The following is a 24,591-nucleotide window of genomic DNA, read 5'->3' on the forward strand; positions in this document are numbered from 1 at the left end:
CAGATGACATTCTAATAATTAAAAATACTCCAGGTGTAACCATTGTAGCTGCATGAGTTAAAGCCGAAACTGGAATAGGTCCTTCCATTGCATCAGGTAATCACATATGAAAACTAATTGAGCAGATTTTCCTACTACACCTATTAGAATGAAAAATAATGGAATATAAAGAATAGAGATATCATTAGTAATAGAAACTATAAATATGCCATTAAATTCAAATGATCCAGTAAAATTTCATAAATATATTATCCCAATTAATAATCCAATATCTCCTAACTTATTTATAATCATTGCTTTTATTGCCGATTTATTAGCTTGTAATCTAGTATATCAAAAATTGATTAATAAATATGAACATAATCCCACATAGAAATCCCAAAAATAATATAATCCCACATAGAATTTGGAGATTTTCCAATTTCTATGTGGGATTATATTACTTTTTTGATTCGAACCATTATTTTGTACTTTTATTATTCAATTATATGAGCGTTATGGGTAATATACACAATAATAAATATATGGGTTATAATGAGGGTTCGTGACGGACCTGTTAAATCAAATTTCTAAAAACTTTAAAAATTGGCACTTACGCATCCGACACGAACCCACAAAATAAAAAAACAAAAATTTTCAGCTTTTTTCCAAAGAATGAAAGAAAAATAAATAAAAAAAAATAAAAAAATGTTATTAATAAATATGAAAGGATAAAAAATGAGGTTATTTATTATTTAATTTTATCTTAACTATTCAAATTTACTTTAATTATTAAAAAGTTCATTTTTATTTGCAATTTTTATAAAGTCATGTTTTACCAAAACCATCTTCATTTAATTTAGTGATGAACACGTGTTTGTTTCAGAAAAGTTGGATCCTCTCGCATCAAAGCTTTTTGAATACCAGAGAAATGTGCGTTCGCATAATAATGACAATCCTTTCTCATGTAATTATAGATAGATAATGCGACATCTGGACCTAAAGTCCTATTTAAATAAAAAAAAAATGTTAAAAAGTATTGCATAACTTGTTCTTACATTCTATTACTACATTAAAAAAAAAAGATTCTAAACAAAAAAATATAACGTTAGAAACAAAAAATGAAAAAACTATTAACAAAAAACAACAAAAACTGTTGTGAAAGTGAATATTGAATTTTAAACTTTTTACTACTATTAAGTTAAAGAAACGCGCAAAATTTAAATGTATTAAAAACTCAATAAACATTAAGCCCCATCTTAACTACGCCAATGTGTAATCGATAAGTTTTAGAGAGTAAACAAATGAAAACACTAAGTAGCTTATTTCTTTCGTATCAATAGAACTTAAATAATTTAAATAGGTAGAATAAACTGACCCTAAAATTCGGTACCGTCGAAAGAGAGCTAAAGAAACACTTTAAAGCTTTTTATACGGGGATCAGGACATCTCAGCAGACATTTCACAATAACAAATGAACAAATAAATTTCAAACATTTGAAGCGGACAAACATGAAAATGTTTCAAATAACATAAAACACAAACATGCTTGCAAAACCAAAACTTTTAAAAATACGTAATTTAACTTTGCCTAAAAAAAAATATCAGTAAGTTATGTTTAAAATAAGAAAACAATGTAAAATATAATGTCTTTTTAAATTAATTGTCTTTTTAAATATAATGCATGATAATAAATTATATTTAAAAAGACTATTAATTTAAAATATATGACAGATATATTTTTTTTAATATATCTGTCATATTTTCAAAATATTTCTATAGTAAGTAAAGCTTATGCAACATATTTTATATATGTATTTAGATGTGTATTTATTTATAAAACCATATTAATATATTTATAAAACTTATTAATATGGCTTTATAAACAAATACATCCGTGTTTTTTTTTATGTTTTACATTACAAAATATTTTTTAAGTTATACAAATTTTGTATTTTGTCGCATGTGTTTAAAAAGTAGTATATGAAGACATATGATAGATACAGCTGTTATAGCTGTTTTAAAAAGTACGGGCGTATACAACTTACTTTTTGTGTGTGTGTGTTTTTTACTACAGCATTAAGATAAAGATACAAATATATAAAAGTTTGTTACAATGTTACAACCAAAGATATGGTTAAAAAATAAAGAACGCGAATACTCTTATTAGGTCTTGTCACAGTGAATCGCTGTTGAAGAAAATATATATATTTCAAAACTTTTATTTTGTTATTTTTAGTTTTGAGAACCTTTTTTTCTATTCGGTTCTTTTATGGATTCGTCTCCCTCAATTTATTTCTAGAATCTTTTCTGAATCAAACATCAATGAGTCTCCTGAACCGGTGACTCATGCAAACAATAATGTCTGTAATTTTCTAAATAAATAACAAATTATATTTATCGAAAATAATCATAGAATTTTTTTTGTAGAATATATTCACTGAAATCAAAGTTGTTGAATATAGATACTGAATCTTATTTGTCAAACATAACAAAAATACGTTTGTACTGAGGTTCCACTGATTTCTATAACAACTGGAAAGTGCATCTCTTAAGAAGTTTGCAAAACTTAAAAGTTAAAATTGCCATGTTAGAAAGCCCCAGAATTAATAATACGCGCAGTAATCACTTTTAAGTACGACCAAGTATATGTATACACATAAATTTGTACACAACATCAGACTTCATTTGAAAAATAAAAGATACGAAGTTTTGATAATTCGCGAGGTTAGAATTTTTTTGTTCAATCTCCATGTTTTTCCGAACCTATTTTACACTAGTGAACAAGTGGATAATCAGTTTGGAAAAATAAAATTAATAAATACGCTATATTATCTAAAATTCAATTCAACAGAGAAAGTATGTAATATATTATCTAAAGAATGTGCCGAGATCGTCGCAACGAAATAAAACTTTAATTATAAATTTGAATAGCATAACATCTAAAAAACATTGCACAATAAAAACATATATAAAAGAATACCTAGTTAAGCAGCACCTCTGGTTAATCCTTTAAAAACATAACATTTCAGTAAGAAGCCCATTTAACATAACATATAAAACATTTTATGCGTTATGTTGTTAAATATTTTGACTATAAAATAAATTATTTTAAAATACACTTATAAAATGCAATATTGACAGCAGGCATATACATGAGCATACTTTGAAGGACATTGGCTTCATTATTTAAAATTTGAGCACACTGATTCAAGGCAGAAGCCATTAGTACAACTTCTATGTCAAAGTTTGTAGATTGTTAAAGGGTTAATTCATGCTTTTGAACAAACATTAGAAAACGACTTTCTGTAGTATACATGATCTGAATGCTAAATGCTTTATCTGGATATTGGGAACATTCTTAAAATTCAAATAGCCGGCAAATGAAAAATGTTTGAAATCCAATTTTAGACAGAAATAAATTTGTTTTTTGAAGTGCAACAATTGCTTTTAGGTGCATGTTTTACTTTAAAACAATGTATAATAATGATAGTTGTTACCTTTTTTTGATAATCATTTGTACTTTTTCTTGGTGATTATGCTTCATATAAGCACCTTTGATTCCCTTTTTACTAAGTATATTTTCGAACTTTCATTAAACTCAAAATCGGAGAAACACCAATAATTTTATTATTGCACATCTTGTGTACATACTCATGTTGAAAACTATCAGATGCATGACCTTCTCTTCACAAGTTTAAAGTGAAGGTAAAAAAGGGTTAACATTGGAACACAATAGATTTTGCATTGCCTGTTGGTTGGTAAACGAAACTATCTACATCGTTCCTGAGAGCTATTAAAGCTTTTATTTTTGGTCATCCTTCAAAGATTTAATACAAAATAAGTCACAAACTATTTTAAAAGCATACTCTAAATTATTATTTTCGTTTGTCATATTGCTTCTGAATAGCGCTGATGATTTAATTAACTAAATTTTGGCGCATCTCAGTAATAAAACTCCCCAGAACTTTACGAGTTTCATTCAAATCAAAAAAGCCGCAGAAACATACTTGTTCCAATAGATGATAAATTATATTAGCGCAATAACCAAAGTTTTTTTGTCTGACTTCCCAAAGTTCACGGAAATAAAATTCAGAACTTTTGTCTAGCGTGATGATAACATTTTAGCAACGTAAAAAGTTGAATAGTCTTTTTATTATTAAATAATAAAACTTCTGTCAATAGTCATTTTCTGAAAGCTCTAAGTTAGCCCAAAAAGACGGTACCCAAGAAGTATTCAGTAACTTCTGGGGTACCGTAAGGTTCTATCTTTGGTCCTGCATTGTTTCTTATAAACAATATTGATCCTGATAATCTTACACCTAAAGTGGTTTTATTTATTTGAAACTCAACTTTTTGTTTCCATCATAACAAAAAATTTCTGTTTTTGATTGCTTAGAACAGGCAACCAGTTTTGAATTTGATCTTTCTTCTGTTAAAGCTTGTAGCTTACAGTGGCTTATGAATTTTAACACCAACAAAACCCAGTTTTTTTTATTGCAAAAAGCTACTGAAATAATGTTGACATTCCTATATTAATGAATGGCAACCCTCTCACTGAAAACACCTCTGCATGTATACTAAACCATATATATATAATAAATAGCAAAGTTAAGCTAACTTTACTTTGCTTTATCGTTTTATTTATTCTTTTTATCGCCATAATCTTCTTCCTGATTCCATTTTCTGCCTCTACAAATCTCTTATTCGTCCCTGTATCAAATACTGTTGTTATATTTGGGCCTCTTCTTTTAATGATGTTCTTTCTAAACATAGTTCAAAAATACATCGTAAATGTAGTTGGACCTGTATAATCTGCTAAGCTAAACCTCTCTCATCATCTTAAGTTTGCATCTCTTCCTCCTTCTTCAAATCATATACGTTGCTCAATGGAGCTATTATCTCTATTTCCATCAACCAAAACTATACTTTTACTATTAACTCGTCATCCATCAAAGTTGCATCCTTTAACTCTGACCCGTTCATGTTCTAAAAATGATGATGACTCATACAACTTACAACTTTTTATGTCTTCATTCAACCGCTTCCAAGCTCTTTAACGCTATTCTTTGTTTATTACTCCCAATTTAATAGTAGTTGCTTGCATTATTGTTTGAAGTGAATTTAATTTAAGAAAATACCGTTAACACGAAAGCTATTTGATATAGGTATTATCATTTGTCGGGCATCCCCATAGTTAGAAGTTCTACTTTTTAGACAATTTTACGTCGTAACATCATAATCCAAATTTTAAAATCAAAGTGACAAGTTTTGCCCTAAAATTTTAAAACCTGTTTTGCAACTGGCTGCATATATATATATATATATATATATATATATATATATATATATATATATATATATATATATATATATATATATATATATATATATATATATATATATATATATATTTGTTGAACGTCGTAATAGCATATATATATATATATATATATATATATATTTGTTGAACGTCGTAATAGCATAAAATAAGTAATTATTTTTAAAAATAACACGATGTTTTTTATTCTTGACATGTTTCGTAAAATTTTATTTACATTTTCAAAAGATTATTTTACAATAATAAAAAACTCTGAAAAGTATATTAAAAAATAGAAGTCTTTACAGAGAAATATTAACGGACAAAAAATTATACATAATAAACCAATATACAGTGATCGAAATTTATTTAGCCGCACACAATTTTTATTCGAAATTTTAATTTTTAAGGAAAATTTATTAGGTAAAAAAGAAAATATGATTTTTATTGTATAGCTTAGTTATTAAGTATTTTATTAGTAAAGTATTTATAATAAAAATATATCACATTAAAAATAGAAAAAAAAAAAAAAATAAGGAATGCACTTTTCATATGCGAATTTTCGTTAGACGCACTTTTAAAAATTAAATAATGAAAAGGAAAAAAATATTTTTTTTAAATTTTAATATTTGGTGGGTCCTCCGTGGTTCTTAATCACTTCAAAAATTCTATTTGGCATTGAATTAATGAGCGATTGGAGTGTCATTGGTTGAATTTTTTGCCAACACCTATTGACTTCACCTCGAAGCTCTTGAATGCTGCTAAATTGTCGTCCATTTTCATAAACCCTTCGAGATAAGATTCCCCAAAGGTTCTCAATTGGATTGAGATCTGGACTATATGCAGGCCATCTCATCACTTCGATGTTTTTGGATTTAAACCATGCCATAGTTTCTCTTGATTTATGAATGGGTGCATTGTCTTGTTGGAAAATGACTTGATCTTCCAAGTTATTTTCCAAAGAATCGATTAAGACATCTTCTAATAAATCTGTATAATTAATGGATTTCATTTTTGTTGATATAAAGCATATCGATGTCTTTCCATTGATACAAAATGCTGCTCATGTCATTAATGATCCACCACCAAAATTGCGTGACAAACGAGGTGTATTGTTTTTTCGCAAATCATGCCAGTAATAGCTAAAACCATCTGGTCCATCAAGATTAAACTTCTTTTCGTCAGAAAATACGACATATTTCCACTTTTCTCCAAAATCCATATATTTTCTGGCGAATTCAAGTCGTGCTTCTTTGTGTATTTGCTTTAAACATGGTTTTTTTAGTGGTTTTCGCCATTTTGTATTATCAGATCTTGACAATATTTGTTGAACACGTCTAGGAGTGATTGTCAAACTTAATTCTGATATGATTTGACTCGCAGTTAACTTTTGTTTTGTCGCTAATTGTCGAATTTGTTCCACGTTCCTTTCGTTATCTTGTAGTTTTTACGTATTTTTTAATTGACGCCATATACTGACCCAAGTTTCAAAAAGTTTCTAATCACCTTTTCAGATCGTCCAATTTTTCGTCCAATTTCTCTATTAGATAACCCGAAATCCTTATATGCTTTAATTAAACCTTTTTCATGGTCATTTAAAAATTTCAATGTGCCATTTCACTAAAAATATGAAACATTGAATTTTAAATTTATGAAAAATATTTTTATAAGTCAATTATGAAATTACTTACAATTTAAATTGATTTTTTCAACACCAAAACTAAAAATTATATCTCAAATTTAATAAAACAGAACTGCGTCTATACAAATTTCGCACTCAAATAAATCAAATAACTAAATTTTTTTATATAAAGAAATTATAAAAACAATGAAATCAATTATCTTTTAATTATCAATTAACAAACAATGGTATAAATATATCACATACAGAAATTTCTTAATAAAACGTTTAATTAAGTCTCTATAATGAAAAATCTGATAAAAATTGTGTGCGGCTAAGAAAATTTCGTTCACTGTATTTATTACAAAATAACTCGGTAAATAACCGATTAAAATAACCAACTGTCAAAAAATATATATATATATATATAAATAAACTGACAGTAAAATTAAATAGATAAGTTTATAGTATAATGTAAAGCTTGTTTATTAAGTGAGGGACTTTCCCATTTAATGTGGAGGGCTTCTTTTATCTTTAATTTGTGTTTGTTTGGGGCATTATCCTAAATCTCAAAAGAATCACAGTTAGCCAAATTTTTTCAATTAAGAGATAAATTTAAGTGTTTAAATATATGAGATTGTTTATCACTTTTAAGGTGCTCATTTATTCTAGATGCCAAGTGTCTGGAGGTTTCTCAAATATAACTGGCATTACAGCCAGCGCAAGAAAATTTATAGATATATATATAAAATAATATAATTTATAGAAAATTTATAGCCAAATAGAAAATGTGAACCGGATGTGGAAATCCACATCCGGTTCACATTTTCTATTTGGCGGTAAATATTACGATCAAACAGATGGCGTTGCTATGGGTTCTCCTTTAGCGCCCATCTTAGCTAATATTTTCGTCGGTGATCATGAGCAAACATGGGTCAATAACTGCTCTTTTACAGCACCATTTTTTTATAAACGGTATGTGGATGACATAATTGTTATTTTTACTTCTGAATACGAAGCTCAAGAATTTTTCAAACACCTCAATAAACAAAATAAAAATCAGAAATTTACTATGGAAAAAGAACAAGATAATCAGATTTTTTAGATATACTTATTAAAAAATCCGATTCGTTTACGACTTCAGTTTATCTCAAAAAAACGTATACAGGTCTTTTACAAAAATTTTTTAGTTTTATTCCCTCTTGCTACAAATTTGGATTTCTTCGGTGTTTGATTGATCGTACATTTAAAATTAATAATTCTTGGTTTGGTTTTGATAAAGATATCAAGAATTTATCATTAGTTTTGCAAAATAATAAATTTCCACAAAAAATTATTGACTATGAAATTAAATCCTATATTGATAAGAAAATGAACCCATCTGTGTCTAACATTGTTAATAGCTTAAATATAAGATACTTTAAGCTTCCATACATTGGAATGTACTCTAATTACACTAAAAGGAAAATTTCAAAAATTGTTCATAAATATTGCAAGGATATTCTAATAAAATTAATTTTCACAACTAATAAAATACAAGATTGTTTTTGCTTAAAAGAGTCACTTCCTAAACTGCTTAAATCTCAAGTTGTCTATAAATTTTCTTGTAAATAAAATTTTACGTAACATGTCAAGAATAAAAAACATCGTGTTATTTTTAAAAATAATAACTTATATATATAATATATATATATATATATATATATATATATATATATATATATATATATATATATATATATTTAATACATATATATATATATAAAATTAATACAGTTTACTGGGAAATACTTTGAGTTATTCATTACCATATTTCCAAACTCTAGTACAAACATGTTATCATGCCTAATTTTAAATAAAACCAAATAAAAATGCAATAATCACCTGAACGGTTTTCCAGTTTGATAAGCCATTATTTGAGCTTTTGCAGCTATTTCAAAGTAATAATGTAAATCAAAAGCTAATGCTACCGTGCTTCCAACTGATGTTGTTCCATGGTTACCCATCAATAATATATCTTTGTCACCAATCATTTTACCTAATCGATCAGCTTCCTTATTCAAAAAGAACAGTTTTTGATAAAAAATAGAAGTATGTTTCTTGAAAATATAAAAACTAATAGAAGTTATAATAAGCATAAATATTTTTTCTGCTATTTTAAAACAAACTTTTATACGTCATTTTCTCCATCAGCTGCGATTGCGCCGTAATTTTTATCATACATCACATTTCCTATAAACCGACATGAATTTTGATGAATTGGTTTGATCTCCATATCCTATAAAATAATAGATATATTGTTTTTTTGTGATAATTTTATTTAACATGGATAATATAAGGCTTATACTTACATCTAATACTGATAAAGCAGCAGCGTATTCACTATGAGTATGCATTATGGCATTTACATCCGGTCTGTGACGATAAATTCCTCTGTGAATACTGTGCGCAGTCAACTCAGGTTTATCTGATCCCTCAATTAAGTTACCATTATCTTTATCGATTCCTTTAGTTAAAATAAAATGTCAAATTTTATAACCTTGAAAAGTCTTTTTTTTAAACATTTAAAAATCATGGTGATAAAGTGTCGACTACAACAAAAATAATGGCGACGATGATAATGAAAATAATGACAAATACAGCAATGATGATGATGATGATGAATATGGATATAACATATAACTAATGAATGTGTAAATACATTAGGTTTTTATTTTGTTTTTAATATTTCATATTTTCAAATTTATTTTAACTTTTTTTCTCTTTTTTTTTAAGTTTATACACAATTTATAGTATGTATAAAAATTGGAGTTAAAATAACTTTATTTTTGAAATTATTTTTTGATTATTTTGGTCTATCTACAGATTTTAGGACTGGTAACTAGACTGGTATCACTCTTGCAACTTTAAGTTTATTAGGAGATATTCCTTGTTCTAAAAAAAGATAGAATATTTGCAAAAGCAGGGATTTTAAGTAATATATTGATATAATTATTATATTAATACGTACATAAGTAACTCCATGACTAGGGACGTCCCGAGGGGGCGTAGAGAGGTGTCTCACCCCCTACGAATTTTATTAGTCGGAAAAGTGGATCTATAGTTAGCAGTCGGAAAATGATGGCCAACGAGGACCTTTTTTGTTTTAGGTAAGTTAGTCAGGAAAAAATATTTTTTTGGCTTTAGTCGGCAATTAACAGACGTCACCCCCCCTCTCCAATAAAATCTCTTCGGGACGGGCCTGTCCATGAAATTTGGTTGTAACAATTTTTTTCCGTCAAATAGTAGTTTTTCAGTTAGCATATTATTATTCATTATAGTATTAATAGAGGTTAGATTTGATTCAATGTATATTAGTTTTGTTAGAGATTTAATTCGAAGTAATATAGTACTGTTAGACATTTAATTAATAATATAGTATTGCTAGAGATTTGAGAAATAATATAGTATTGTTAGAGATTTGATTCAAAGTGTTATAATATTGTTAGAGATTTGATTCAAAGTGTTATAATATTGTTAGAGATTTGATTCAAAGTGTTACGATATTGTTAGAGATTTGATTCAAAGTGTTACGATATTGTTAGATATTCGAAGTATTATAGTATTAATAAAGATTTGATTAGAAGTGTTATAGTAATATTAGATCTTTGATTTGAATTTAGATTTACTGACTTTTACTTTTGAAGCCAAAGTTAGACCTGTATTAACAAATTGATGATTAATTGAATCGGAAATTAAAGAATAATTGGTAATTTTACAATAACCTATAATATGGTTTTTGGAAAAAATATTATCTTTTATTTTAGCTATTTAGGAGCTCCAAGAAGTCTTTACGGTCCCATTACAATGCATTATAGAATAATATTTAACCAGGAAGTTCACACCTCCTTTCTAACTGTTATTGCAAATATTACTGGATTTACTGGATATTTTTCGGGGTAGCAGTACTACCCCAAAAAATTTTCATTTAACCATAGAAAGAAATTTAACCATAGAAAGACAACAAAAGTTTAAATTTGAAGATTTAGAAAATTGTAGAATGAACTTTAAAGAATAAGAAATTATTAATATGACAAGTATGTTATTGTTATACTTCTTACAAAATCAAACTGTGTGAGATTTTTAAAACGTTGTCCGGTCTCCGTCAGACCAGATATTTTGATTTGTTAAAATTTGCATTGATTATTTTTTGAGATTACGTTAATATTGAAGCTGTCAAGAAATAGTTATGGTTAAAATAAACTTTTTTATTATTTTTTGTCACTTTTAGGTAAGTTTTAGCTAATATTTCGGCATGTCATAGTTCTTGGAACACCTGAAGAAAGATTTCTAGAGTTTTTAACTTTTAGAGAATATTACTAAGAAGAATAAACAACTTGTGCAAACCAAAGCAAAATAAAATTTAATAAACCCTATAATTTAAAAATATATATATTTTTATCACTTTTTGTTTCTATATTTACGTATTTGTTTTAAGTAATACAAATAAACAGGATTAAAATTAGGATCAAAAAGTAACCAGCCAACTATTGTTTATTTAAAAAATAAAACGATAAAATACATGTTTTTTTAAAAGCGGCCTTTTTTCTTAAAAAAAGGGCGGTGGGGTTTATATTCCAAGGTAACGCAATTTTAGGGTCCCTAAAGTTTATTTTGAACAGCATTTCAAGCTTTTTAATGAATACGTTAAATCTACGCTGACTTAACTTTTTGAAAATTGACCATCATGAGCCGTTATTCTAAACGTTTAGCAAACGTTTAATAAACGTATTGATTAAGATTATTAAACCATTCCTAACAAACCTATTAATTTATATGTTTATTAAATAATAGTTGAACATTTACAATGTTGACTCACATATTTCAATTTTCTAAACGCCTGTTTCCAAAATAAAGTATGCGAGTCAATATTGAGCAAGTAAAATTATCGACTGCTGATTTTACTTGCGCATGCCATTTTAGGTCAGCTGATAATAATATACCTAAGTCTCTTTCTAATTTTGTTTCTTAAATTTTGTAATTTCCGTCTGTGTCGTTAATAGTATTAATAGTAAATTATAAAAATAATCTTTTTAATTTAAAAATAAAAATAATTTTTTTAATTTAAAAAAACATATTTTCGAAACATTAAAATTTTTTTTTTGCACCGCACAGCGGGCCAATTTTTACTTTACTCGACAAAACTTATAACTTGTTATATAAAAAAGGTTTTAGGACCATTTTTGTATTGGAAAATAATTTGAGGATCGCGGTTACAATGGTGACATAAATTTCAATTTTGGGATGCTATGAATACCTAATATGCTTAGCAACCACATATTTTATTAACCATAATCAATATAAACTGGATAAAAGTAAAAACTTTATCGAAATACTCCTATATTTGCCAAACTGAGTATTTTTATACAACAAATGAAGTGGTACTATAAATTTTTTATTTCATTGAAAGTGACAACTGAAATGCCTGGTAGTGGTTCATTTTGCATAGTTAATTGTTAAAGTTTTTTAAAATATTCAAGTTATAAACTAGACTAATATTAGTGTGGCAGTCTAATTGAAAATTATTTATGCATATTAAAAATTAATCACATACCCAATTACTAATTTTAGGAGTTTTTTTGCTGCTACTGGGCTCTGTTTTATATTTCATGAAACTACTACATAATCCAAGTAAAAAAGAGCCTAACGCTATAACCTTAATCTGTATATAATACTATAAATTTATATATTCTGATGATTGTAAAAATGTTAATAGCATACAAAGACAACTGACAAACTCTATCAAACTCTCTATGAGATAATGTTTTGACAAAACTTTCTATTTGATAATGTGTTGACAACATGTGTTTGACAATGTTTGACAACACTCTCTATTTGATAATGTGTTGACAAGATCGACGCAAAATGTTGAAAATAAAGAGCATGTCGTGATTACAAAAATCTATTTAATATAGTAACTCTATCAAAAGTTTGAAACCTTAAAAACTATAAAGCAGATATTTAAATTACTAACCTGCTAAACACTGCGGCGTTACCTCCGACCAGTAAACACCATATGGAATTATAAGAATAATATCCTCGTCACAATGAAGTGACGGAGCTTTTGTAGTTAAATGGTTACAAACACCCTCGTTCATATTTAATCTAAAAAGATATATGTAATAATATACCTTGATTGATATATGAATATATGTATGTATGTATGTATGTATGTATGTATGTATGTATGTATGTATGTATGTATGTATGTATGTATGTATGTATGTATGTATGTATGTATGTATGTATGTATGTATGTATGTATGTATGTATGTATGTATGTATGTATGTATGTATGTATGTATGTATGTATGTATGTATGTATGTATGTATGTATGTATGTATGTATGTATGTATGTATGTATGTATGTATGTATGTATGTATGTATGTATGTATGTATGTATGTATGTATGTATGTATGTATGTATGTATGTATGTATGTATGTATGTATGTATGTATGTATGTATGTATGTATGTATGTATGTATGTATGTATGTATGTATGTATGTATGTATGTATGTATGTATGTATGTATGTATGTATGTATGTATGTATGTATGTATGTATGTATGTATGTATGTATGTATGTATGTATGTATGTATGTATGTATGTATGTATGTATGTATGTATGTATGTATGTATGTATGTATGTATGTATGTATGTATGTATGTATGTATGTATGTATGTATGTATGTATGTATGTATGTATGTATGTATGTATGTATGTATGTATGTATGTATGTATGTATGTATGTATGTATGTATGTATGTATGTATGTATGTATGTATGTATGTATGTATGTATGTATGTATGTATGTATGTATGTATGTATGTATGTATGTATGTATGTATGTATGTATGTATGTATGTATGTATGTATGTATGTATGTATGTATGTATGTATGTATGTATGTATGTATGTGTTTATGTATGTTTGTATAAATCAATCTTAAAGTGTTTGCAATTATAGAAAACTAAATACTTTGCAAATGCTCGATAGGCAGTTGCTAATTCGCATCTTCTTTCCCAATTTTTAGCCAATATTTCTTCTTTACTTAACTTCAAAACTTGTTTTCCATTAGAGAAAAACCTTGCATGATTAAATGTCTGTATAAACAATTTCTTTCCATATTTTGAAACTAATTTTTGTAACATTTCTTAAGTAATAAAAATAGTTATACAAATAATCAAAGTAAGCAAAAATCATTTTTTCCTGATGAACAAGTTTTTTTGATAAACGAATTTTTTTAATCACTGAATTTAAAATAATAGTTTAGCTAAAAAAAAAATCATGTCAGTTTGCATGACGTCTTTTAGCATTTAATAGTTAAACATTGCTGCGACAAAAGGTAGAATAATTTTATGCACTTTAAACTAATTACAAACACAAATATTTACACAATATAATAACTTCATAAGAGATGCGAACTTCAATATTTACACAAAATAATATCTGTATAAAAAATGTAAAGTTTAATGTTCACACAGTATAAAATGAAATTTCATGCATGAAAAATAAAGCATTTAATGTAAACGTGATATTAATATATTTGATTAAAATTTTTAGCTTTTTTATTTTAACTGATACTACAAAATTGTTTGTGTGATTTCAATTTTTAACTAAAAATCTTAGTAATAGTTCCATCGCAAAAGTTTTTATTTGTTCTAATTCAAAACAATGAAAATATAAAGTAATGATTATTAGAATGTTCATGAACTTTCAACCATATAAGCTATTAGAAACAATTTATTGTATTTTTACATATACGCAGGTTGTAATGTTGTATTAAATGTTATATACATGTTGTAACCATGATGTTCGGTAATACGACGCCACATTTCCGCATTTTTTAATTTGTACTACATGGTTTAATACTTGTGAGTTGTATTTTTCATTGACTGGCAAAGTAAAAAAAATTTCTTTGTTTAAATGTTTAAATATTTGAATATTTGAACTTGAATGTTTGAATAAAAAGTTGATATGTAATGAAAATTGTTCAATTTGTTTCGCGTTTTGTTGTACTCAAATATAAGAAGCTTCATTTTATGGGTAAGCAACCACAACTTATTTTTTCTAAAAATATTAAATTCATTTAGATTTTTATATAATTTAAAATTGGAATTAAAACCTTAAAAAGAATTATACTTATATATAAATACTTTGTTTATCATTTTTTTATATCTTTTAAATAGTTATATTTTCTTTTTAGTTTTCTTAAAATTGAGGAGAAAATGGATTCAAGGTACGTAAAGGGATTGTTTTACTTAAAGCAAACACTTTGAACGTTTTGGTAAATATATCGCTGACAACTTTTATAATTCAAGTCCTCTTCAGAGTTGACCAAAAGACAACAACAACAACAAAAAACTTCCAAAACGGCGCAACTTCTTAACTGTTTGATTTTCCAACAATTTTTTTAACCAAGATAACATAGCACAACTAAACTAATATAAACAAAAACTAATTCCAAAAAATCATTAAGCAGTCAAATGTAACTATTACTTTTAAAAGTTAGTTATACAGAATAAAAATGTTTTTGGGTAATTTTATTTTACAGATTTTAAAATATTGTGAGCTTTATGTTTTTTGATTCTTAATGTTCTTACTGCAAAAAATTTACACTTGTTTTTAAAAGGTACCTCAAAAATTATTTTTGCTAGGAGAGACGTCCCGAACTAAATAGTAGGAGGCGAAGAGGGTGGGGGAAGGAGGGGGGAAGGTGGATAAAGTATTAACGTGTCAACCTAAAAAGATTTTTCTTCTAACGCTCTTCAACAAACTCTTAAATATAATATAGGAAATACCTATATATCACATAATTTACATATTAACACACATTACACAATATCGGATGTTGAAAAAATTAGAAATATTACACAATATTACAATGAAGTAGTAGAAAAAGTTAAAACACTGTTATTAAAACTGTTATAAAAGTATGTTTAATAGCGTAATAATATTTATTTAGTGTAATATTATTTACTGTAATACTATTTTTTACTTGAAGAAACTTAAAAGTAAGTGATTTAAACCAAAAAGCAACGCCTTTTACATTAACAAAAAAAAAAAAAGTTTAAAAAGTTTTTAACTAAAATATTTTTTCCTGGTCTTTAAGACTAACCATTGATGTGCAATTATATTTATATCTAATTGGTCGTCAATTTCTTTTTCTTCTTCTATTGGTCATCAATTTCTTTTTTTCTTCTATTGGTTGTCAATTTCTTATCAGCAATTGTTGATCTTGGATGTGTTTTAATCAATTTTAGTTTAAATTTAAAAATCATCTTCACCCCTTTACTGTTTTAATATATTTTTAATAAATATTTGAGTAAAAATTTAAGATTCTAAAAAAGTTTTTCTGGCCTAGGGCGATCCCCAGCTGAATTGGCTGTAAAAACTAGATAATCTTCTGAACCGAAGATGTCAGGTTCAACTATGATCAAATTTTAAAGAAAAATGACTTTAAATAAACAACAAAACCAAATTACTAATTAAAATATGGTTAAAAGCATAAAAAAAAGTTTGGTTTATATATAGTTCAAAGAAGTTGAATTAATTTTTAATTTAGTTATTGAAAATAAGGTTATAGCTCACTCGCATAGCTCCGTGCAGCATAATCCTAAAACGTTTGCATTTGCATTGCGTTCCGCAACTTTTCTTGCATCCACAATATTAACTTGACATATAATTTTGATGCCTCAGGTAAAGTCATCCACAAAGCTGTCATTTGTTATTTATGTTTTTCCAAAAACATTCAGTAGTTTTGATTAAATTCTGGTGTGGCACCAAGGATTGTCCCCATATGATACTAATTAAATAACTATATGTAAATATCATTTTAAAATATTCCATTCATAAATAATTTTTGTATGAACTAATAAGTCCATTTAATTTTATAAAATATGTACTTTCCTTAAAACACAACTATTATCAAATGTTGAAAGAGAGCATTTTTTGTAGGTGGCAACCCCTCACTTTGCTATGACTTTTTAGTAAACAGCATTCTCTGGCATATCAATAGTACTTGTCATATGGCGTGGAACTTGTCTTATAAAAAAGTAGAATAAAGTAGTACTCAAACCAAAGCAGTGTATCAGATGAAATAACTCTAGAATTTTGAGATGACTTGCTATGTAATAAAATAAAATAATATATTCGATTAAACTTGCACGAAAAAGCAGCCTATAAGTAAATTATTTTAGAAGATAGCAGCTAACAAATCTAAAATTACTTATTAATTAAACAGTTAGGAGCTTACAAATCTAGAATTGTTGCCTTTTTATACTATTTTAACTTAGGTTACCTGCAAATGCTCTAGTTATTTTTCATCTCCATTGTTCCAGGGGTTCTATGAAAATTTTTTCCTCGTCCTGCAAATGAAGACGCGGTATCGTAGACAGTGAATGCAAACAACAATGAAACAGCTGCTGCTTTTTAACATTTTAAATTAATCTTTCATGATTAATAGTGATTTGGAAGCTATCGTTTAAGTAATCCAAATTCAAATTCTATTTAAAAACGCTCGATACCAGTTATTTGTTTAAAAATAGAGATTTTGTGATTGCAACAATATCTGTGTTACCTATTTAATTACAGACAAGTTGGTTTAACATATAGCAAAGTTTAAGTATCACTTCCTCGTGGTTACAATATGAGGTTTGTCAATAAAATCTCTGATATTGGACAAATCAGTCTCATCTACATTGAAAGTAAAGGTTAAACACAACATCAATCCTTTTTATTTCTTTATGATTTGGCGATGTGATTTTCATTAGTTTTTCTCAAAACTCAACTTCAGAATACTCTTTATAAAATATGTAAGCATTTCTCCTCCATCTAACATCTTTGCAGTGATACCTTCAGGAGAAGTCAAATAGGTGTCGAATACTCTTCAAGCTATTTAAAATACTCCAATATATTAATTTTTCAGAGTTTACCGTTTTCAGATATTCCTTATGGACAAAGCCGACGCAAAGGCCGTGCTAATTAGGCCGTCGCATAGGGTGCCAGCGTGGCTGGAGCGCCGCGCTGGCGCAGATGACGTTTTTCTTTCTTTATTTTTTTTTCAAATTGTAACTTTGATTTAAAAAAAAATAAACTTAATAAATATAACTTTTGGTGTCCATAATGTGTACAAGTACTATGTTCTTTATATATTAGGGGCGCCAAACTTTATATGCTTGACTATTAATTTTGTACATTTTCGCTCAGCACTTCACTTAAAAAAGTATTTAGATGTAGAAATAGAAGTTAGTTAATTGTAGAAAAAATAAGTGTGCGAGTTAATTTTTTAATTCAATCGTTTTTTTTTGTATGTTAAATGTTTATTGTAATTGTAAACTTACATTAGGGCGCCATAGTTTATAGCTGTTGATTTTGTATGCATTTGCTCTGCACTTCAATGAAAAATTACAGCAAAAAGCAGTAGTTTGTTAATTATTTAAAAGAAGAAGTTTATAAGTCATCATGATGACAAAAAAGAAACTTTCGAGCTTTTTTCAAAGAAAGCGTAAATTAGATATGGAGAGAGAAGACAAAAAACAAGAAAAGACATTAAGTTGATCCACAAAATAATCAATATGCAGGTAAGATTTGATATAATAGAGTATTTTTATTATTACCAAGTTAGTTAATAAATACAAAATAATAATAATTTAGAGAGATAATAGACTACCGTTGTTTAAACCGTTGTGTTTCATAACCATTGTATTTTATTTTTATAATATTTTTTCTTGATTTCGGGTGTCGGGTTTATTTTCAACATATTTTTATAGAACATATCAAACAGTTTATAAAACAACTAGTACTTTAGGAGCAGAAAACGTCAGAAGAAAATTCAGTCTCAAGATTTAAAAGACATTCCTGATGAAGCAGTTGAATCTTTTTCTGTATAAGGACGCTTATACTTTACAAGTAAGTATAAGTAAAAGTACGTCAAGTTCATCATTTTTATTTAAAATTTAGACTTTTTATGAAAAAATACATTTCAAAGTCTTGTTTTAAAACAAAAGCTTTAGCTTTAACTCCTCTCTTGTATTGTGCAATTCCTTGGTACTCACGAATTAGCTTTTCGTGGAGCAAGTGTAACAATTTTCAAAAAAAACAATGGAAATTTTTAAAAGTTTGTTGAGCACATTTCAAAATTTGTCGCTGTCCTTTCTAAACATCTTTCAATCATCGGTTAAAGAAACTCATATACATTATTAAGCGAAAAAAATTCAAAATAAGTTTATTGGTCTTTGTTCTTGTAAAGTTACTGAATTTATTTTGTGTGAACGAAAGTAATAAGAAAGCTTTGTTTTATTCTATAATTCTTGACTGTACTGCTAACAAAAGTTGTAAAGAAAAAATGATACTTGTTGTTTGATTTGTCTATGCAGTTCCAGAAAACGAAATTAAAATGAAGATAGATTTTATTGGATTTGTTCAGGTTTTTAATACATCTGGGCCAGGGATGATGAGCTTTAAAAAAAAGGAATATCCTTACAAAATATGCTTGGTCAGCAATATGGTAACGCATGAAACATTAAAGGAAAGAATGTAGGCGTACAAAAAAGTATCCTTTATCTAAACCGACGAGCATTTTTTGTTCTTTGTGAAAGCCATTCACTAAACCTTGCTGTCAATAATGCGGCATTTTCCTGGCTTGTAGCTAATAGATTTTTCAGCAATATTTAGGAGGATTTATAACTTGTTTTCTGAATCACCCCGTAGATGGAGTATATTAAAAAATCTTTTAAACAATTTGACTATAAAATCTAAACGAAATTCGTTGGGAGAGCACGTTAGACGCCCTTGAACCTTTTTGTATCATTAAATATTGATAAGGTTTATGGCGCTGTCTGTAAATCCACGTTAGATTCCAAGATTGATGCTTTTGGAACATGTACGTTATAGGAATGGCCAATAAAATCACAAGTTTCAAACTCATTTTCTATTTGATCACTTAGTGTGATGTCTTGATCACATTTAATTTAGTTGGGATAACACTTCAAATGAAAACTGTTAATCTGCAGAGCACTTCGAAACTAATTGGAAGTGTCGATGTTTTTTTGGAGAACATGAGGTAGAAAAATGGGCTTTATAGTTTTATTATAGACGCAATAATACTGGTTCTTTGAAGAGGCTGTGGTCAGGCCGAGTAAGATCAAAAGTAAATTTTCCTATGTAAGTTAACTGATGAACCTGTGAACTGATGAACCTATGAAGGTAACTGATGAACCTATAAACCATTGTAGTCTGCAAATGAAAGACGAACATATAAAGTTGGCAAACGAGTCTTTCAAAGTAAATTTTTTTTTTTAGTTTTAGACACTGCAACTATTTCTTTTTCAGAAAGATTCAAATAAATGGAAAACTAAAGAAAACATTTTGACAGCTGACAGCAAGAGTGGCGTTAAAAAGTTTGAACTATTTTGTAAAACTGTAATGTTAGCCCCAATGTTGCAATGCAGCTGCCCTAAGACGACACTTAATTTGCAAAAAACCGTTTGATTGAGACCATTTCTAATGTTTATGAAGCATTGAAAATTTTGCTTATCCTTCCGGTATCCGTGGTCAACGGAGAAATAAGTTTTTCTAAATTAAAGAGTACCAAAAATTACCACCTATGTGGATGACAATAATAGCAATTAAACACCAGGTTCTGAATTCAATTCAAACCAATAATTTTTGAAACACTTCGCAAAATTTAAGGCAAGAAAAGTTTGATGATCATTTTTTGTCAATTAAAACTGTACGATAAGTATTTGTTAATTTCTTTGATCAAAAATGGCTTTTTTTTTTATGACGCTTACAATTCTGTAATAGGTTTAATGTAAAGTACAATTAATCTTTAATAGATTATTATGTTTTTATTGTAATTTAAGGGTTTTAATAAATATGCGCAATTTCTTAAAACGCGTTATATGATAAGTTGATAATAAACATGGATATATTTTTTTATGATAGGGGGCGCCAAACCTTGATCTTGCAAATACCAAAAAAATTCCTTGAACCAGCCCTGCTTATGGATAAGCATGATTTTCATGTTAAAAAAAATCTCCATCGATATGTAAAGATGCAACATAAAGTTGTGCAAAAATTCTGCATTTTTTTTAGCGTTACTGTTTTAAGCCTTTTTTTTTGTTCTAAAGACGTAAGTTATTTTTGGGGATTGTTTTATATAATAACTACTTCCAGTTGTTTTTAAATATAACATCTAAATGACTCAATACCCATTTGATTTGCTTTTTTGACAAATGCCCAAGCTTCTGCGTCAAGTAATATCTTGTTGATTGAATGAAAATATCTTCTTCCACTAAAAATGAATTTCCGAAATCTTTTACATTTTCAATAAATTCTGATACATGTTGATTATAACCTTTTTAAAGACAGGTGTATCTTCGTAATAATTCATTTCATTTTTTTTTTTCTTCTTTAAACCCCTCTTTAAGATCAGCAAATAGTGGCTTACACACTTTATCAATGCATTTGGGCTAAAACGTTAATCGAGATGCCATCTACTTTTTGATTTTGATGCTTTATTCACGAGCCTGATCAATAACCTTAGATAAAAAAGGGTGTCTTGTTTTTTTATATGTGAAAAAATATTTGCAGAACTCGGTGTAGATCTTAGGGTGTTTACAAGGGAGCTTTTTCATGTAAGCAAAAAAAATTGTAATCCATCTACAATAGTGCGTGTGATCTTTGGCAAACATTCAAAGATTAATTTGTTCTAAGGCTCTGAAAATATTTTAAATTTTTCATTCTGAAACTCTTAACAAGCAACAGGAATTTAGCTTCTAACTATATAGCAGTAAACCAATAGTTAAATTAAGTGTAGGCTTGTTGATAGATCCACAAGTCAAAGAAAATCTTAGATATTTTTTGGAATGGTTTAGTAAATAGTGAACATAAACCAGCTAACAAAACTTGTTTTGCATACCTTGAACGTTTTACTTCACACTAACCTTATCTTTGGTTGGAGATTGGTTAGAGGGCAGTGGTTGGATCAAAACAACCACTGCCCTCAAACCAATCTCCAACCAAAGATTAGGAGACCATTTCTATGTGTTACCCACCCATTATCATAAAAAGTTTATCTTCGCCATACAGTTCCGGGTAGTGCCACTGAACTTGTTTATCTAATGCATACACTAGTTGGTCAGCAGTTATTATAGGGACTTGATTTTGGTTGATTTTTGCTAAAACATTTTTAAATATATTAAAAATTTGTCTTACCATAGATGCTGATTACCATAGAGTTGATCGATTCATTAATCATTGGCAACAAAACAGAAGTATTTTTTTTTCTGTTTCGGTGGAAATCGGTTGTTTGTATAGGATATTCTACAGAATGGTTTTTAATAGGCTCTAATGTTGTGCAAGATAATGATAGCTCTAAAAGTTAGTCAATTTTTCTATATAATTATAATCAAACCTCTTTACACGTAAGTCTACCTCCAACAAGGTTGAAATCTACCTCAGCATGTTAAAATATGGAGATTAATGTTCCATAAAACTATTTAGTTGCAATATTAGAAGAAAGGTTGTGATCAATTTTAACATTTTCTGCAGTTGTAAAAACATTGTCTATCAGTGAAGAAGAAAAAACCGTATTGTTGTTATGGTAAAACTTGCGTAGTTGATTTGTGCGTGAGGTTTTAACGGCATTGACTCTTGTTTGAGGTACACTAACTCCGAACTTTGCTAAATTATTTACATATTTTTTCTTTTGTGTCTTGGTATGTATATTTAAATCAACATAAAGCGTGTAGATGAAATAAGTGTAAAAGAATAAGTACGTCATTTTTTTTCAGTGATTATATTAAAATCTTTTTAATTGTTTTGAATTTCGTTTACAACGTGTTGCGGTTTTGAAAAAAATGTATAAGTTTTTCAATTTAAAGCTCAAAATTAGTTTTTAAAACTACAAAAGAAGAAGACATAGGAAAAAAAGTATGCTCTAAAAGTTGGAATATCCCAATAGTTGCTACAGTTCAATAGCAAAAGCGTTGCAAATACACCTATACACGATTAGTCGCAACTCTCGTGATGGAAGAAAGGAGTGTTTTAAAGATATAATAAAAATTAGAAAACTGGTTAACAGTTTTAAGATAAAAAGTCTTTCACTAAGAGAACGCGCAAAAATTTATAGACTTTCTCATAATTTTGTTATAAAAGTTCAAGATAAACATAGTTTTCACTCTTTCAAAGCACAAAAGGTGCCCAAACAACCTGAAACTCAACAAAAAAGTGCAAAAACCCGCTACAGAAAATTGTATGACAATTTTTTATTTCTAAATATTTCTGTATCATTGAAGACGATGAAACTTATATCATGTATATCATTAGCGAATTCCTGGTGCTGTCTATTATACTGCCAAATATGGAGGAAAAGCAGATACGAAATTTAAATACACAAAACAAGACAATTTCGCTAAAAAAAACCTTAACTTGACAAGCCAGTTGTGGCAAAAAATCAGCACTTTATATTCCTCAGTCCACAATTCCTGGTCAAATATATGCTAAAGAGTGTTTACAAAAACGCCTTTTACCTCTCATTAAATCACACGATAACAGACCTGTGTTCTTGCCTGATTTAATTCAAGTCGTTATTGTGAACTAGCTATGGAACGGTATAAAAATATAGCTTGAAATTTTGGCCTAAAACATAAAATCCTTAAAACTGCTGAGAATTGAGAGTTTTTAAAAAGTACTGGGCTATTAAAATAAAAATAAAAATAACAAAAAACTTTGCAGAAGCAGCAAAGATATTAAAAGTTATCATTTAAAAAAGCATCAAATAGTTTTGATTTTTAATCTGTGCGGAAGCTTATGGGTACCAGTAAAGCAAAAGCTCGAAATTTTATTAGATTTCCACAGGAATAGTTTGAACTTTTTTTTATGTTTGATCCTTTCATATTATTGTAATTAAGTTATTACTTGGTTCGATATAAAAATTGAAGAGTACTTTTTTTTAGTTGTTTTTCTACTTTCATTTTTATTTCATGTACACGCTTTATAATCGAAAAGGTGGATTTCTATCTGCATTGTTTTCCTTATTTTTTGGCTTCGAGTTTTCTTTTCAAACAATTGTAAAATATGAGTTGAGAAAACAAGTTGTTGCAACTTTGCAGTGTGTTAATTTACTAACAACATTTACCTCTTGTCCGTATAACAGCATTCTAACTAAACCTTTTAATGTGTTTGAAATAAATTTACTTTCTAAACTATTTAAAATTGTTGGAACTTTATCAGTACTTAGTACCTTATAAATTTGTTTTTGCAAAATAGTTGCTACTCTTATTAAACATACTCCTTCTTCCAAATTAAATAACAAGCATCAGAAGTATCATCTCCCATATCCGCTTTAAATGTCAGCAAAAATTCTTTACTTTTTTAAAATTCCCTTTACACTGGTAAAAGGTTTCAAATCTTTTCTTTTAGCCTAGTTTTTACATTTGAAACTTTTATCATAACTTTTCATACGATCACAAAACAATTGGTGCAGTCATGATAGTTGAAATACAGAAGTAATTGCTTCATTTTTAAAGGACTGGTAGATATATTTCATTATTTCTTGATAGCTGTTGGTCTGAAAATTTGACCATGGCTTTGGTTAAACAATTACAACTAATGTCTT

At 27.7% G+C, this 24,591-nt stretch overlaps 1 protein-coding gene and 1 long non-coding RNA gene across 2 annotated transcripts; one reads left to right on the top strand and one right to left on the bottom strand.

Moving 5' to 3' along the window:
* Positions 1-723: 723 nt before the first annotated feature.
* On the bottom strand, positions 724-14,145 carry LOC100210658 (putative aldolase class 2 protein CC_1201). The gene is made up of 6 exons (XM_065799455.1): positions 13,947-14,145; positions 12,934-13,064; positions 9,272-9,426; positions 9,097-9,198; positions 8,805-8,974; positions 724-986 (listed from the first exon to the last, which is right to left on the bottom strand). Exons 1-6 carry the CDS (start codon positions 14,117-14,119, stop codon positions 839-841), a joined length of 879 nt encoding a protein of 292 aa, XP_065655527.1. The 5' UTR covers positions 14,120-14,145; the 3' UTR covers positions 724-838.
* Positions 14,146-14,442: 297 nt separating this feature from the next.
* On the top strand, positions 14,443-15,531 carry LOC136080980 (uncharacterized). Its single transcript, XR_010638781.1, has 2 exons — positions 14,443-15,014; positions 15,175-15,531. It is a non-coding gene; the product is annotated as an uncharacterized LOC136080980 (long non-coding RNA).
* Positions 15,532-24,591: the final 9,060 nt, after the last annotated feature.

Source organism: Hydra vulgaris, chromosome 06 (assembly GCF_038396675.1).
Source record: "Hydra vulgaris chromosome 06, alternate assembly HydraT2T_AEP".
NCBI lineage: Eukaryota > Metazoa > Cnidaria > Hydrozoa > Anthoathecata > Hydridae > Hydra > Hydra vulgaris.